This window comes from Strix aluco, chromosome 16 (genome assembly GCF_031877795.1).
Source record: "Strix aluco isolate bStrAlu1 chromosome 16, bStrAlu1.hap1, whole genome shotgun sequence".
Lineage (NCBI taxonomy): Eukaryota > Metazoa > Chordata > Aves > Strigiformes > Strigidae > Strix > Strix aluco.
In genome coordinates this window covers 20708535-20724050 of record NC_133946.1, presented here as the reverse complement: position 1 = coordinate 20724050, position 15516 = coordinate 20708535, and the positions used below count along the sequence as shown (strand labels likewise).

The following is a 15516-nucleotide window of genomic DNA, read 5'->3' as shown; positions in this document are numbered from 1 at the left end:
AAGTGAAGTCTGCCATCCACCTCTGCAGACCGGCCTTACTAAAGACAAGAGAAGAGAAGGTGTCACCAATCTGCACAAGGACATATCTTTTGTCAACAGAAGGAAATTAGATTTGTTAGATACAGAGCATTCTTGACAATACCATGTTTGGGTACTACTAGTATCAGCTAAGCATTTACAAACTGCTTATTTGACCCATTTTTCTTCTGGAAACTGGAGTTCACGGGCCTATATCTAATGAAGTTTTCTTCCTCATTTTCTAAGCTTCCACCCACTTCTCAAGAAGAAACTGCTAAAAGGCCAAAATCACATTTATGGAAATTCTTCCAGACTGAAAGCAAATGTCTAGCAACTTTAAGACTTAAAGAATTCTAGTCTAATTTTCATCAGATTTCATGATCCAGAAAAAAACCCACAAACTTACTCAAGTGCAATCTGATTTAATTTTAGCACAAATTCTTACTCTTCTGTCAGTTGTAATAACTGCATCTGCCACCCGATCAGAAAAACTTATAAACAAAAATACATACGAAAAGGTACTAAACGGTTCTTTTTTCCTACTGTCATCCACCTTCCTTCCCCAGAAAATATCAGGAAACAAGGAACAACTGGTTCTAGAGAAGCTCAAACTCAGAGCCTGCTGTGCATAAATCAAATGTAATGATCCCTACTGCACAGATGCACCTATGAAATACTTCAGAACTACCATGTGAAATGAAGTGGTCATAAAAGCAAATTAAATCATAGAATTAAATCACAGACTGGTTTGGGTTGGAAGGGACCTTAAAGACCACCCAGTTCCAAGCCCCCTGCCATGGGCAGGGACACCTTCCACTAGCCCAGGTTGCCCAAAGCCCCGTCCAACCTGGCCTTGAACCCTTCCAGGGAGGGGGCAGCCACAGCTTCTCTGGGCAACCTGTGCCAGGGCCTCACCACCCTCACAGTTAAGAACTTCTTCCTTACATTTAACTTAAATCTACTCTCTTCCAGTTTAAAGCCATTACCCCTTGTCCTATCACTACATGCCCTTGTAAAAAGTCCGTCTCCTCGTGAATGTTTTATTCACATTTGAATGTTTTATTTATTCCACAAATGTACATGATGTATGATTTTTCAGTTTATTAAGTTTACTATATTAGAGAGTTATTTGGGCAAACATGCATTTAATTCAATAGGACCCTTGTGCAATACTGGATTTTGCACTTCTACCCAGAAGAGCAGCTCTATGGAGGCTGATTTTAATTGACCACAGTAGGGATGAACCGGTTAATTACAAAGGATACATGTATCTCCATAATGCATTTTCACAGACCATTTATTTATGTTGCTTCGTTGCACTGGATTAATACACTAGTCAAACAGGCTAATAACTAGAAATGTCTGCCACAAGTTAAAACCAATAGAGCTGCTTCATGTAAAGCTGCTGCTCCCAATGGGAAAAAAACTCAACCTGTAGGCTGAAGTTCAGGACAGCAGCACTGGCAACCCAAGGAATTGATCTGAGCAAGAGCCAGAAGAACTGTCAGTCTCTCGTCATCTCAAGCAATTTTGTTGATCAATACCAGAAAGTTGCAGGGTGACCAGCTCACATACAGACATCTACATTTTTGGCAAATGAATCTTGTTCCTTCTAACAGCCCATTCCACAGTAACTGTTCACACTTGCACACTTTCCCTGGAGCAGTAAATGCAAGATACACAGAAGTCAAGAAGTCCTCCAGGAAGGAAAGAACAGGCTACCACAGACATACAGAAAAGCAAAAACCAGGTAAGATACCTAACACACCAAAATGGTGTCTTCTGTTGTTACACTTGCTAGATTTTGTGTTTAAGAAATGCCGCACATCTGTTCTGCAGAGTATTGCAAAGAACTGCCTTTCAAAGTCATGCAAAATAAACTATGCCTGCATCTCTCCTTCTTCCAAGGATTAGATTTGCAGAAGCACTGCAACTTCACCATCACCACTGATAATTTTAAAAAAGCTCTCCTTTGACCTGTAGCAACAATACTTTCTCACCCAGTTGTTCTAATCCAGTTTTCATTACAAATTATAATTTTGCATTTTGGGTATTATAGGAGCAATATACTACCAGATATCCCCAGTTAATCCTTTCAGTTTTTCAAACCTGGAGAGTCAAAAAGCACACAATACGGCATGGAATGTGTTGCCACAACCAATATTTAAGCTACCTTAAAGAAAATAGTCAAAAGGCAAGGAACTGCATCCACTTACAAGATGTCAACCTCGCACTGGTATTTCATGGAAAGCACCATTTCACTGTCTCTGACCTACATCATTATAAAATACTCAATTTAACATCATATTCCCTCTTTAAATTATACCACTGAACTCTGGATCTAAAGTTAGTTTTCAGCATTAGTTAATTCTGCATAGATTACTTGTTGTCAGGATACACACAGGATTCCTGCTAATTTATTTAAAATACTTCCATACAGCAATTTGCTATGGGAAGAATTCCTTTCACCTACAGGTATCTGTGGTGAAGTCAGGATTAAGAAGACAAGGTCCCCCTTGGAAAAGGCCTTTGGTCTCACAAAGTCCCTCTGGTTTCCCTTTCACTGATTATGGTTGTACCTTTCCACCAGTTATCTTACAGGCAGATCCAGCACGTGATGTGTCAACAAAACCAAGGATTTTGTTTCTTTGGGTACACAAAGTTTCATTTAGTACTTGTACATTCTTTACGTATTAATCATAAATGTACCCATAACTATTCACATTCATCTGGGAAGCCTTACGCAAGAACCCTGCAAAAGCAACCTGACCAACTTGCAGTCTGTAGTGCAGCAGTTGCTGACATGGCAATCTTAAATTGCCCGCTGTTGATTAGTTTCAATTTTCACTTCTTACACACCTGAAGCAGGTAGTTTCTCAAGAGACTGCCGTCTCCCAGTGCAGAATAAACCACAAACTACTTTATATTTGTGGTTTATCCTAAGCCCTTGACTTGGAATTAACTAAACTCAGCAACCCTTTGCAAAGAGGCCAGACTCAGTGAAAACGTCAGTTGACACCAGATTTTCTTACAGATGAGAAACCTACTTACACATACTATACAGAAGAACCTTTAGGAGGTTGCAGAGAACTGAGGATGAGTCTCTTTAACCAAGTAATGAGTGATAGGACAAGAGGGAATGGCCTCAAGCTGCACCAGGGCAGGGTCAGACTGGCTCTTAGGAAGGATTTCTTTGCAGAAGGGGTTGTTGGGCGTTGGAATGGGCTGCCCAGGGCAGGGGGGGAGTCCCCATCCCTGGAGGGGTTGAAGAGTCGGGTTGACCCAGCGCTGAGGGATCTGGTGTAGCTGAGAACTGTCAATGTTAGGCTAATGGTCGGACTGGATGATCTTCAAGGTCTTTCCAACCTAGACAATTCTGTGATTCTGTGATTCTGTGAATAGGAAGATAAAGTGATCCCCAAGAAAGAGCTGTGAAAATGGCAGCAGATGAGCAGCAAACCACCTCACTCGTGTGGATTTGTGCACACAAGAGAAGTGCACCTCACCTCCCCTTATCATGAGGGCCCATCCAGCATAGCAGATGATCAGTCATCACTGCAATGAATACAGGGCCCAAACTGCACAACATCAGTACTGTTTGTGCACAGAGACAGCAAACACCAAATGTGAAATGGTGGGGAGTACTGAAGAGGGACGGAGGAACCATACAGAGATACAAATATTTTCCAGAGCACTAGAAGGGACACATCCAGCCTGCTCCCTTATTACTTCCTAACCTGCTCACCTTAAAGCACTGAGAGTCCCCGGGTTTACCTGGATTCTTTTACTTGCCAGCGCAAACATGATTATTCAACATGACCGCTCAAAAATATCCTGGTTTTGTTTAGCAGAGCATAGCAAGTGAGAATTCCTGTTTCAACTCGTGCAGATTTACACACCTTGCTGTCTAGATACATTAAACAGACATCACGTATCAAATGAAAGCTAACTTACCAGGCAAGATAACTGAGAAAAGTGCAATGGAATAAGTTAGGCAATCATACTGGTTGAATATTTGGCTTGGCACCTAAGAACAGCTGCATTTTTCTTTTTGGCTCTATGTCTGGGCTGTCATTTCTTGCCACAAAATATTTAAGCTCAAACATATGTTCTGCTACGGATCTTGAGAAAAATACCTTGGGAAAATGTAAACTGAAACAAAAGGCTATGTTTCTTTTTCAGAACTAGAAACTTAATATAAATCACCACTGTACCCATTTAAGCATTTAAGTCAAATTAATATTTACCCATGAGCAGGATCCAAAGCTATTGCCCTGGGCTGATCAAGGTCTTGCCAGAAGAGGACTTTTCTAGATGTTCCATTGAGATTAGCTACTTCTATCCTATTGGTTTCTGAATCCGTCCAGTAAAGTTTTTTCCCAATCCAATCACATGCCAGGCCATCCGGGGAAACCAGACCAGAAATGATGACATTCTGCACCACATTCCCAGTTTGGTTAATGTAAGTTTGCTTGATGGCTTCTTCACTCACATCTGTCCAGAAAACGATGCCTTGCGAATACTGGAAGTCAACCGCAGCAGCATCCTCTAAACCACTGACCACCACAGTGGACTCCAGCTTCGTGCCTCCAGCATCCACGAGTCGAACATCCCGCCGGTTGGCAAAAAGCAGAAAGGGAGATGCTACAGAAGAAAAAAACAAGAACATGTTAGTATTATTGGCATCTACAGATGTTAAAGCACTGAGTATGAATATGGCAGAGGAGGACTTGTTTTCCCAGATCAGTGAGGCAGGCAGTACAGCAGAAGGAACATGGAAGTTTCACATGAGAGAGAAATATGCAAGCTACCCCAAAACCTCTTCCTTCCACATGTCAGACAAAGGAGTAAAAGACAGAGGGAAGAGCAGGCCCAATTCTGTATCTATGGGATATGGATGGCATCTTCAACACTGTTAAAGAGTTCAAACTGACGCCCTTCAACAATACCTTCTGTCAATCCATAAACCCAGGTTTAGAATAAATTAAGTCTTCATGGTTTAAAAGCTTGATTCACCCAGTTTAAGTAGTAACAACACACAGAAGGGAAGTACTGATGCCTTTTAGTAGCAGGCTGGAAGCTAACAGTACTAGATACAATACACTGGAACGCTCCTACCAAGCGCCCTCCTAGATGGCAAAGACTATGACAGAGGTTCAGAGCTACTGTCTTCTCCCCTCCACCAGAACGAGACTGAAATTCAAGGAAGTTTGAAGGAAGATGATGATGTGGGGACTGCTGTTAGTTGGAAGAGGCAGCAAGAGCAAAAGGACAAAGGTTCTTGCTATTTGAAGCTCTAGGTGGGTGATGAAAGCTGGAGTCCTAGTACTGAATGACAGGGAACAGGCTTTGAGAAGGGAGCTAACTTATGACTGATGCAAAAGGGATAGGAAGCTTAAAGACACGTCAAAAAGACAGCCATAGAGATATTCCAGCAGTACCCACACAAGTTCTAGATCTCGTGTGCAAGGTTCAGTTGGACAATGACGTGACCTCAGTGTATGATGCTGGCATTCACAGGCAGAAAGAAAGGAGGTGGGGGGAGAGACTCATGAGAAGCAAGGAAATTCACCTTGCTGAGTTGAATCTGACAATGAGACATACAGAAACAGTAGCAACACTGGCAGAGATTTTAGAGATTTTAGCATAGACAAGATGACACTTGTCACACCATGTGTCACACCATATCTCATCTGCCACTATACTCAACGAGAGAGATAACTCTGTGCTTGCAATTGAGGCTGTCCCTCCACATTCAGAGGGAGAGAAAGGTGTGAAGGTCTGAGTCCTACACAAAAACTCTATCAGAGGGAAATTGTAAAGATCCTCTGAAGGACCCACTATGGGGGAAGGAGGCATGATTCAAACAGAGACAAAGGCATGATTTGGCCCAACTGCTTCTTCCAGACGAGGACATTAAGTAGACATACTGAAGTATGTTCCTTCCCAATCATACCAGACAGACCGATGGCCAAGTTAGCCACTTCTCTTGTAAAAGCACAGGCTTGCTTCTTCATCCAGCAGTAAACAAGAAAAATAGTTATGTGCAGATATGGCTGGGAAGGCAGCAGCCAACTACAATGATGCCACCATACTGGCCACAGCTGTGAGCACTTCTGGCAGCTAAGAAGAACACCAGTAATTCAGCAAAAGCCACAAGATGCTGGAAGTAACGGAGCTCCCTCGGCTACTCCTCTGATTGCCAAAGTCGGGTATGGACCTTATGTCATCAAACGAAGAGCTATTTTCATTTGCCCCTACTGTTTGTCACCTTGAACCCCAGTACCCTTCCCACTCCTCCTCCCAGTTCTTCTAACTCAAGCAGCAGCTGCTGGGGTTCTACACCAGTCAACAGCTGACTCCTACCTTCACATACAATCATTTCATTTGATGCTGCTGCTTCCAATGTGCACCCAGCAGAGGTCCAAACACTTGGCACTCAACTCAAGGGACAACACACAGAACAGAGCAGCATATGTTATTTCATCTTCTATGGCTTCAAGCCTGTGATATAAATACCTTTAGTTTCAAATTCATGTTACTGTATATAATGTAAGAGAGTTCGCTCTTGATACTGTCTTTCAGATTCAATTCCCTCTGCACTTTCAAAAGAAGACAGTTTATAGGAGGTTTGAGTTGCAGATCTGCTTTTCTGGCAGCCCTGCCACACGTCGTTGCCTTTTTTGTGAACTGGCTCCAGCTACATGCTCGCTGCAGAGTGTGTGCCACTGCATGGGCCAAAGCGAAGCACATCGCTGACAACAGCTTAGGTATTTATGTGCAGGCCAAGGTCCTCAGAATCTAAAACTCAGCTTCAAATAAACTTAAAAACATGCATAAAAACTTAGCCTTTTTATTATTATTCTCATGGCCTTTTTTTTTCTCCAAGTCAGGAAAGAGATGGCTTTATTTTTCTTTTGGGAGTAAGTCTATCCTGATGAAAGAAAGAAGGAAAATTTAAATCAGCTGGTGGTTTTAGTGAGGATCTTGGACAGCAATGACACAGACAACTGTTATCATAAATGTTTCACTGAAAATGTAATATCTTTGTTTTCTACACTATTTAACTCAAGAAAGTTTATACAGCTTGAGGATAATTATTTGTTAAGAAATGAAGTCTCAGTATCACTCGTATCTCATTTCCTAACTTGCCAAGTCCTCCTCTCATCTTTAAAAACACTAGGAATAGTATCATGAAAGCCCAACAGGTTAGTTATTGAAAACAAGAAAAAATGTCTAGAATGCAAAGTGCTTGTTTTCTTCTCTGCAACTCATTGGTTCCCCATAACCATGTCTATTTTAAGTGGCACTGTACCAAACCATCTGAACACTTGGAAAGTTTGATGTGAGCAGGCTCTGTTTAAGTCACAAGTTCTCTGGGGCAGAGAACTTCTCAAGTTATGCACATTGCCTCACAAATCAGCCCCATATCCAACCAAAGATCAAAGCCATAAAAAGTCTACGTACAAATTTAAAAAAAACATTGTCCCAAAAATGTGTTTTGAGGAATATGACAGATTTTCATCTAGGCATTTCCATGCTGAAGCCATTATTAATTCTACTACAAAGGGAAAAGGAACCTGAAATATCAAGTCCCATCAACAGCAGAGGAACTCAATAGCTTCTTCACCAAAGATCAGACATGAACAACGTCTAATCCAATCAGTATCAATATTATCCCAGCTCCCCATCCCTTTAAAAAGATTTCTTCCCCACTGATGCACACAGTAGGGCAACAGCATACCAACAACACATTAACCACTGTGTTCTCTGTCACTTCTGTGCTTCAGAGTCATCCTGATTGAAGTGTAGCCCCATTGTGTTGGCTGTGAACACCCAGCAGGGAAATCACACTGCCCTGCTTGCAATTGTTAAAGTTTTACTGTGTTTATACACTGATGTAAACTGATTGTTTATTGAAAATGGCCAGAGATTACCCCTTTTAAGAACAAAGGAGTATTCCATTTCATTTGGAAAAAATAAGAGATAAGGCAGAACTTTGATTTTTGAAAATCATATTTACTTCTCTGCTCCTCCCCACCAGCCTATTTTCTTCAGTCCAAATTTTATAAAAAATGGTTGCAGAGTCCTTTTAGAGCATTACTGGTATGAAGAAAAAAAAAAAAAAGGAAAACAAACCAAAAACCACTGATCAAAACAAGTAACTGCTTCTTGCCTGGAATGCTGCTGAAGAAACACAGGCTCTTCCAACTTTAATGCAAAAGGCAGAAGAGCGATTAAATGCTCTGTTTCCATGGCCTTGCATTTATCACATCAGGTCAGAATGTGATGGCTCACTAGCAGGCAAAGCTCTAGTAACTCTGCAGCTTTGACTAAGTACAACTTCTAAGATGTCCCAAGAAAAGTTCACAGAACTTTTCAGATTTCCGACTTTCCCAGTTAGTAAGCAGTAAACCTGAAAGAGGCAACCAAGCAAGCAGATGCCTTTCTAGAAGGATAGATACATAGCATTTAGTTTCACAGAATTACTAAACTCAACGTTTTAGCAATTCAAAAGACACATTCATACTCTGAGTATGAATCCAACTCTGCGTGAATTTAGAAACCAACAGTATTCTAAAACATTAGAATGAGAAACAAAAGAAAACTCAAAAAGCAACAAAACAAATGGCATTGACCAAAAACTTGATTTGCTGTGCCATCAACAAACCATCCTAGAGACTGAAGATAGTCTCACCAATACAAGTGCAAGTTTGTTTATTTTAATTCAAGTTGGATATAGAATCAAAGGTTCACTTCCAAGAACATGCAGACCAATCTCCTTTCAAATGATGCTGTCTTCTCAATCCTGAACTGGGCTTGAAGGTCCAGAGAACACTCTTACCCTTGGTCCATTTAACTCTTTACTGCACAACTCTTGAAAAGGCAAACTGGAAGGCCAGTTAACAGCAGTTTCTGAGGAGAGGGATGGAGGAGACCCAAAAAAACTAGCAACAACGTTGATTACCACTGACCTTCAAATGAGCTTATCTGTTGCACAACAAGAGGCAATACCCCTTGTTTGAGAAATTATTCCATGGTTAGAAAGTTAGGAGACTCTCAAGGAACACTTAGTGTTATGCTCTATTTTGATCAGCAATGCTCCCAACAACTGCAAATTGCTTGAAAATGGAAACACCAGCTTCTATTTTGAAAAGAGAAAAGAATAAACAGTAAGAGGATGAATGATGAATGTGGCGGACAAACTGTTTACATCCCGTCTATTACCACCCAATTGAAAGGACAACATTTTAATGTAGTTACAAAGAAAAAAAAAAAAAAAAAGGCGCTGTATTCTTTTTCAGTAAAATTAGAACAGTTCATATTTTTCCATAATAGGCAATATTTAAAACCTCTGAACATAGCTGGAGTTCATAATCCCTTAACAAAAAAAGAACCCAAAATACCACAAATTATCAGATTAACTCTAAAGAGATAACAGCCTAAACTGTAGGAAGTTACAAACTTCTTGCAGCAATTCTACAATCTCATTTGGGTCATGCAGTACTTGATCAACAATACTTCATTCTAGAAAGACATATTATTTCTATTCAAAAACCCACCAATTTTCCAGTGGTTTTCTGCTAACTGGAAAACACACCCCTGACTTGATAATGGAGCTATCTACACAGAGGCTTATTGCACAACAGTGTGAAAACAGAGCTTCTCATCAGTCTGCTAACTGGGGAAAACGAAACGCTCCCGACCAAGTTGGTTAGGAATCAACCATGGGTTCAATCTCCACCTTTGCTCTTCATCTTCTGAATGCTCTTGGGAAAAATTTCTGTTCCTTGTCTGTGTTTAATTACTGAATTTTAACTGGTTCATCACCTGCATCGAAAGCTGTCTTGTGCAGACACACCAAAAGACTGGAGGATTTGTACACTTTATGTATAATTCATTTGGTTGACCACTATAAACAATATCAGTTTTAGCACGTCTACCACAGTTCCCTTACCACCACCTCTCTCATTCATAAGCAATAAGTGATACAAAAAAGCAATTTTTTAAACGTGCTGGGGCTTAGACCCCTCTACACTTCGCCCTACGTAAAAAGGCAGTAATAATCTTTCTTTTCTCTGCCTTACAGTCATCTCTGTTAAAAAGATATGCTCTATGAAGTATGACAAGCCTACTGCCATATCAGAACAGGCTTCTGTTGCTTCTGAATTCAGCCATTAACCTTCATTTTTTGTTTTAATTGTAACAATCCCATCTACAGCACTTCAATTTTATTAAGTGCTTCAGAGGCACCTGTTAACCCCAGCAAAGTGATGTGGGGCAAACAACTAAAAACTGCACTACATGATCTTTGCTATTAGTTGCAGTAATGGTTCTGAAAACCAGTCTGACAGGGCTCAATATTAAGACTAAGATGATCGTGAACTATAATCAACAGAGCACAGCATTTGTCATCAGTTGCTGGTTAGCTGCAACAGTTCTAAGACAAGCTGAGCAAGAGAGTTTTAACAAGTTATATTTATACTACTGTTTCATACTTGTTGACATGCCTACATTTTGTCTCCTTCCCCTTAAAGCCAAAATAGAAAGACATGAGAATACTGGGGCACGTGCATGATTCCGACTCTTGAATGCAGCAGAAGTGCAGAACACACACAAATCCTATGTATAGCACAGGAGAAAAGCTTTACTTAACAATTCTTAAACCAGTTAACTAGGCTAGAGGTCATGGAAAGGTTTGACTGTGCTTTTAAGAAAAGTGACCGAGGAGCTTGGAAGCCTGGTACACAATATAAAATGAAGATCTCATTTTAATAAGCATACAAGCTAAAATAGCCATCCAAAATTACAGTATGTGCAAGAACTTATATTTTAAATATTATTTCAATTCTTAACAGGACAAATGCATAGGGGACCTCTGTGGTTAAGCCATCTGTACTGCTGGACAGAGAGACTAGCATATAATTCCTGCAGCAGTCAATGTCCCAAACCACAAAAACATTCATTACCAAGGAACAAAAACAACCCCCCCACCCCTGCCGCAGGCACACAAGATGGTAAAAAACAAGCATGGCAAAACTTTTGCACCCAAGGGTGTACAGTCTCATGGAAACTCTAAAACAGAATATGGAGTGAGCACGCATCAGCTTTCTATACTTAAAACTGGCTGCTATGCAGAAACAAAACCACGTAGGTAGGGTCCTAGCAGCCATAGATTAATCAGAGAAACCAGTTGTACAGCACAAAGCGATCCCTCTTGTCCAGCTCTAACTCCTCTGGAGCATAAGGAGGCTTAGGCCTTTGATTTGTAGCATAAGGTTCCTTACGAACATTTAGGGAAGGAAGTTATTCCACATGCTGTCACCCTTTTGGGCATTATCCCCATTTTTCATGGCTTAGCTCAAGGAGAGAGACAGCAGCTGGTGGCAGCAGGAAGCTCACGTGCCAGGACACACAGACACTCCTGGAGTCAGACCATAAAGATCCAGGAAAGAAGGTAAAAAGGAAAGAGATTCAGGCATGGAAGAGAAAGGAAGGTAATCAAGAGTTTAGCCAAACCTGTCTCCTAAAATCAAGCACAACTGAAAAACCCAGTCTGACACCTTGCTAGGCAAGAAGGGGATATGGCATATACAAATCCCCCAGATACACACAAATTTATTTTACTTTTAATGCAACTGTTAGATATTTAGCGGGGGGGTGGTGGGGGGGAAAGTTTCTTTCTTAAATACTCTAAGCTGTGCATTCTGGACCCCAGTCCTTTTTACTGGCAGCTGCTGCTGCTGCAGAGAATCCAACTTCAAAAGACCAATTAAATGTTGATCTTCCGGTACTAACTGCACATACTCAACCCAAGTTTAAACTTGCCAGGTACAGTCCTCCAAAGAATAGAGGTCTATTGCTTTCATCCTTAAAACACATTACTGTAGAGAAGGTGAATTCCCAGCGTAATTCCTAAATTACTGAATATTCTTGCCGCAACACAGAGGTAGGTGGTAGCAGTTTGTAGGGTGGAGGACTAAAAAAAATCAGGGCTCCTTAGTTTCACTCTCACATATACTGCTTTAGTGAACTCGAGCAGGTGCTTCAGCCCAATGATTTGTAAAAATCATTCCACCTGCTGCAAACATACCCCTCCTTCTGCTGTTAATTATCTCAGAGGGCTGCCGGGAAGCCTACCCATGCTTGAGCAAGGCACTTGAAGATCTTCCAGCAGAAGGCTCCATGATGCACTCTCAGGTTTTTCACTCCTGACACAACTAAGACTTCTCTCTGTGAACCAGGGAGGGAGTGTGGATCAGCACGCTGCGAAGGAACAGCTATTCAGTGACGGCTGGTTTACAGTACTGCTTCAAGAGAATTCCATCCCACTCCTCTAACCCTCCAGCTCAATACATTTGATCTCCAAACCATGAAAGTGTTCTGGTTATCAAGTAAGGAGGATTCATTTCCATTTTATGTGATTTTTAGGTAGAATCAAGGTCTAAAATTCAGGGGGAGACAGGAGTGTTATTTTAAACCAATAAGAATATCCCACATTTATGCACATTGTGTGCAGCAGACACCAGGCAATTTTTGTAGGTTTTACTCTTTACCAGCCTATATTTTAAATTGTTTACATGGTCACACCAGGCATAAACCAGTGCAAAGTAATCCAATCCACACTAGTATCCCATATTATGAAATATATTTGGTGCCAGTTTTATTTATACGTGCTAAGCACTATCTTGAGTATCACTGCTGAATACTAGAAGACAGCCAGGATCTCAGTGATCTATTTGCCATCATAGTAAAAGGGAGGTTTTTTCACCCATCAATATACCTACAAGAAGTGACACGGCTTTAACCACAAATATGGAGGGGTGGGGGGGGTGTATGTAAATAAATTATGTAAGTTTAAAGGACATCTGGTTTATCATCAGCAAGCTGGAAAGGGTCCATAGAAAAGTTTTAAAAAAAAGTTTTAAGTGGGTTTAGAAAACATACGAAGTTTGTTGTTCTCATCTAGGAGAGGAGCTGGGAAGGCAGTGAGATTCAGAAGAGTTAAGCAACAGTCCAACTGGTAAACACTTCTATGAGAGGCTGAAGATCATTTATTCTCAGCCACTGGAGAAAGGACACACTAAAGAAATTAGGTCAGGTTAGGGTTTTTCATCGATGAGGAAGGGAATGCAGAAATGATGCAAACAGAAACATGCTCTGAAGATACTGGAGCAGACTGCAGAACTGCTTGCAACAGGTGATTTTTAATAGCAGCTGGATAGCCATTCCCCAGGTATGGCTTTGGTACAATCAACTCCTGACTCAGCAAAGGAGTTTCATCTGTGTGCCTTGAAAATCAAGACACAAACAAACAAAAAAAAAGCTCAGTGAACTGAACCCCCCATACCATTTCACTGAAAATCTTGATTACAAGGGTGTGGGGTTGCTTGTGTTTATGCTTGGTTTTACACAAAAAAGTTTTAAAACCTCCCCCAGTAACAATACTCACATCTCTGTTTCTGTTGCCCTCCTGATGCAAATGAGCTTCGTAGCTTTATCAAATACTAACGTTAAAATATTGTTAAGATAAACTGCTAGCTACCTTATTTTTTTAAATAAACAAGCAGTAAGTAAGGTTTTTTAAGATCCTGTTATATTTTCTGGATTGTGTAGGGTTCCCCCCCAATAATGACAGGGTTTTAGGAAGACAAGAGATTTACTTCAGACTGTTGGTTTTCTTTGGCAGCCTACAGTTTTGAAATAATAATGTTAGCAGTAACAACAAAATATAGCACTGATTATAGACCATCTCATCTCCATCGGCCTGAATTAGTTCATTTCCCTTGGTCAAGAGATGCCAAAGGACTTCTCTGAAGAGCATGCTCTGAAGAAGTCCAGCAAAGGTGCTTTTGTGTAATTTGTATAATTATAATATTTAGGATTTGTTCAGGTTGTTTGGGATGGCAATAAAATGTTTGAAAACTCTCCAACAGCACACTCTGAACTTGCTCATTATTTTGTCCTGTTTCGAGTTATGTTACCTACTTCAAGTAAAAATCTTCACATACCAGAAAAAACAAATGATTGGATTCAGTATGCATAATTTTGTGCACTTCCATCTCTGCAGAGGCTGGAAGCAAGCTATGTGTGTTCAAGATCACTTTTCTATGGACACATTATTTTAAAGGAGGGTTCCTCCGACTTTTCTGTCTTTTCCCACAGACCACCCATTAAGCACACCACATGAACTCCAGTCCTGGTGCACAAGGCAATGGCTCTCAGACTGTCCTTAATACCCCTGTAGCAAATACTGAAATTGGTTACATGGAACAGCATATTTCATCTTCTTTTAACACAGTTTAGCAGCTGTAAAGGAGGGCAGCCAAGTCCATGCAAGCAGCCAACACTACAGAGACCACCAAGCAGCATACAGAACATATTTAGAGATCCGCTGAAAAACTAAACAAAAACCAGAATATCAGCCATGATTTGGGGACACTTATATCGAGTTGCTGAGACACTCATTAGGTAAGACTCAAAAGCACTTCAACTGTTTTATTTATAGGAGAAAACACATTCACTAGAGCATACAACAATTTTCATCTGGTCTGTTTTGTTAGAGGAAATTTCTAAACATTATTGCAAAACTGGTTCTTGGCAAGCTCTCCCTGTGCAATACACAACTGGTGTTCATCCAAACAGTTGTGAGGACTGTAGCTTCATGCAATCTTGACTAGCTAATGCTAAACAGATATATCTCTGCAGCCTGAACCCCCACCTCTTCCTGACCTCAGGTTCTCACTCGAGCATTTTAACTCGAGGTTAAAACATACACGGGGTTTTCCCAAAAGCAGAAGTATACTGTTCAACAACAATTTGCTTATTCCTCTGAGGATTCTTCCGCAGTTTGCTCCTCAAGAACCACAATGCACATGACAGCTTAAATACAAATATACTGTCTACTGAGGATTAGGGCATTTTGGCTCCAGACAGACACCAATACAAGCTTTGAAAACTAGCATTCTGAAAACGGCTGTTAAGCTCAGCATCCTCCAATCTTAAAAGTCAACTTTTGAGTTTAGTGCTGGTTGGAGATTAGAACCTGCACTGAACTTCAAAGGAGGACAAACTGACAACTTCCATCAAACTTCAGTGATGATGGCCAAAGCTTCCAAGGTCCGCTGAAAATCCCAGTCTACATGTAGACAGTAAACCCCACAAGGAAGGTGAAAACTCTCTCACGCTTTCAGAAAAATTAAGCAATGGCACCTCACAGGTCTGTGCTGAGATGTCCGAGTCCCACACTGTGTCTAAACGGAGGAACTGGATAGCAAAGAGAGACCTATCGCATACGCATGGGCCATCTACTGACCCCACCACTTCCAGCCTCCAAATCTCCTCTACATTAAATTAAGAATGGTGTGATACAAGGAAGGCTGGTCACAGGCCTCACACACTAGCTGCTGTCTCACGATGTAATGAGTAAACTTCTCCAGATCCATCACAGACTACTGTACCGCCCAGGACATCCCTCCCTCCAGCTATACAAAGCTA

The 15516-nt window shown here is 41.0% G+C and overlaps 1 protein-coding gene across 3 annotated transcripts in view; it reads right to left on the bottom strand.

Annotated features, from left to right (window-relative positions):
* LRP5 (LDL receptor related protein 5) overlaps positions 1–15516 on the bottom strand; it is a 167073-nt gene that overhangs the window by 127848 nt on the left and 23709 nt on the right. For 2 of the 3 annotated variants that reach the window (XM_074842650.1, XM_074842651.1), the window contains exon 2: positions 4266–4662. In XM_074842650.1, coding sequence (XP_074698751.1) covers positions 4266–4662 — 397 coding nt within the window. Of the gene's footprint in view, positions 1–4265; positions 4663–8993; positions 9000–15516 lie in introns of those variants that run through there. The other variant, XM_074842652.1, reaches the window with a different exon arrangement.